We start from the raw sequence: 2,500 nt of genomic DNA, 5'->3' as shown, positions 1-2,500 counted from the left end.
TATGGTGTGAAGGTGAGGTTGGGATGAAATGAGGTTTTTGGTGTTTAGGAGTGGGGATTGATAGGAGGGGGTAAGGAATAGGTAAATGGAAGTGTGGTGAAGGTGAAGTGAAATGGTGATGAAGGGGTGATAGATAATTAGGTGGTGTTAATGATTTTTGCCCAGTGAACCTAGGAGTAATAATTATTGGGGGGATTCCCCAGAGCAGGCATTTCCTCCCATGCAGAACATATGAAGGGGGCCTCCATCATCATTCCATAAGTCTTGCTAGTAGGTAAAAAATTTAAAAAGGTGATTTAGAATTATTATATAGGGTATTTCCTGTCCCTTAAGGGAACATTGCTTATTTGGGACTTTATCTTATTCTAGTAACCCCAGAGTTAGAGCTAATCCCATACATACCCCTTCTCATCTCCCAGCTCCATGGCATCAGCCCAGCACAGATCCTACAGGTGAATGGTTTAAGTAATACTACTGCTCCGAATAAGTGACAAAATAACTCCAACATGTTCCTATTTACATGTTGTGATTTGTAGAGTCACAGCGTGTCCAAAAAACAACGTAACATGAGACACAGCCATCTTCTAACAGTAAACAAACCGGGAACTATATTCTCAGACAGGCTTGCTGCAAAGCAAATCATTCTGCCCAAGTACTATATTCTTCCGCCTGAGAATATAGTTCCCAGTTTGTTTACTGGTTAGAAGATGGCTGTGTCTCATGTTACGTTGTTGTTTCTGCACGCTGTGACTCTAAAATCACTAACATGTAAATAGGCACATGTTGGAGTTTTTGTCACTCGTAACTGGAGCGACTAGTTGGAACCAGTCACCTGCAGGATCTGTGCTAGGCTAAGCTAATGCTGGAGCCGTCAGACAGCCTTACAACACGCACGGACACGAGAAGGGTATGTATGGACTTATCTAACTCTGGTGGTTACGGTGAAAAAGCTAAATTCCCAATAAGTCTGCGTGTTCCTTTATGGTCTCCTAATGGAGTATGTAACATTGATTGGGCTGAAAATGGCCTGGTTGATATTTTATTGGCCCTTATGCATCCCTGTGTTTTGGCCCTATTTGGAACGAGAGCTTTTCTTCCAAATATGGTATGCTCATGAATATTTAGATGAGCTGCGCGCTGATTGGTTGACATACACGTACATTGGCGACAAGACAGCAGGTCTCATATTTCAGACACTGCAATGTTTTGTTACTAAATTCAATTCTGAGACTTTTTTTATGCGAGAAATCAACTATATAAAGCTCAAATATGGGCCGTTTTATGAAAATTGATGGCTAATTACAAATTTGGTAAGACGTGTCGGACTTCATGGGACTATTTTTGGTCATTTGGCCCAAATTTGGCCCGATCTGGACTCTAATGTGTACCATTGTAACCAGGAACATGGCTCAAACACAGCATTCGTGATTCGACTGGTCATGACTGTTATCCAAGATGACGTCTGCATGTAAACATTAACGCTACTGTCTTTATAATCTATCTTTCTAACAAACTGTCTGTACACTTAACAGAGTTCTCAATGCTTCGGTGTGCATGTAGGGACCCTCATTATGTTACCGTGGAAGTGTGGTGATATTTTGAGCCTTGTTTGTGGTGTAGAAATAGAGATTTACCCTCTGCCCCGAAAGCTAGCGTTAGCAGCTAATCACCAGCTTGTTTAAAGCTAGAGACACATTTGATTAGCATGAAAACAGATCCCAGAGAACGGTCGACTTGGTACACATATGTTATTGAGGTGTATTTTCATCGTATTTCATCTGATCATTCTATATAACATATATTTGAGCTTTATCTGAACATTTATGACTGGTATCTAAGATTCGACAGAATACCTCAGATGAACTTTACTTTCAGAAGACCCCTCTCTGGAAACAAATGGCATGCTTATCAGTGGGCCCTCCAAAATAAGGCCAGTTGGCTTGTAGCCCATTGGTCAAAGTATTGTTTCCTCCCCCATCTATGTTACACACAGCATAGTACATATATACCATGTTCAAACAAAGAAAGTCAGAGGACCACTGGAGAATTGGGAGAACAGGTCCTCTCCGAGCTCTGCAGGGCTTGTACATGATGCTGAATTCCTTTGATGTAAATAAACCTTTATAATCAAGAAACAGCGTCAGCGGATTCCTGACCACACAGCATTGCACCATCTCTACCAACTACACCACATTATTAACCCCTAGGTTCAATTTGCGCCAGAATTGTCCTTTAACTTTCTGTGCATCAGAGGTCACCTGGATTACTTTTAGCCACTTCCTCAGTGGCTAACACAGCTCCTTTGCAACGAGCACATAAGCACATTTTGTTAATAAAATATCTCTACCCTCCCCAGGCCTGCGTGGTCTTCGTGTCCACCCTGGGCGGCTCCTGGTTGGAGGGGAACTTCCCGGCCTTCCTGTCCCTGCTGATGGAGCTGGCGTCCCACGGCCGGGCCACGCAGACGCCTGGCGACGCCGCGGTGACCCGTCGCTGCGTC

At 43.2% G+C, this 2,500-nt stretch overlaps 1 protein-coding gene across 1 annotated transcript in view; it reads left to right on the top strand.

Moving 5' to 3' along the window:
* LOC120548961 (HEAT repeat-containing protein 5A-like) overlaps window positions 1-2,500 on the top strand; it is a 37,754-nt gene that overhangs the window by 6,336 nt on the left and 28,918 nt on the right. Inside the window, exon 3 of the mRNA XM_039785463.1 lies at window positions 2,357-2,500. This exon is cut by the window's right edge and continues 106 nt beyond it. Within this exon, the coding sequence (XP_039641397.1) occupies window positions 2,357-2,500 (144 nt within the window). The remainder of the gene's footprint in view (window positions 1-2,356) is intronic.

Source organism: Perca fluviatilis, chromosome 20 (genome assembly GCF_010015445.1).
Source record: "Perca fluviatilis chromosome 20, GENO_Pfluv_1.0, whole genome shotgun sequence".
NCBI lineage: Eukaryota > Metazoa > Chordata > Actinopteri > Perciformes > Percidae > Perca > Perca fluviatilis.
Note: the sequence above shows the minus strand (reverse complement) of the source record. Positions and strands in the feature narration are given on the sequence as shown.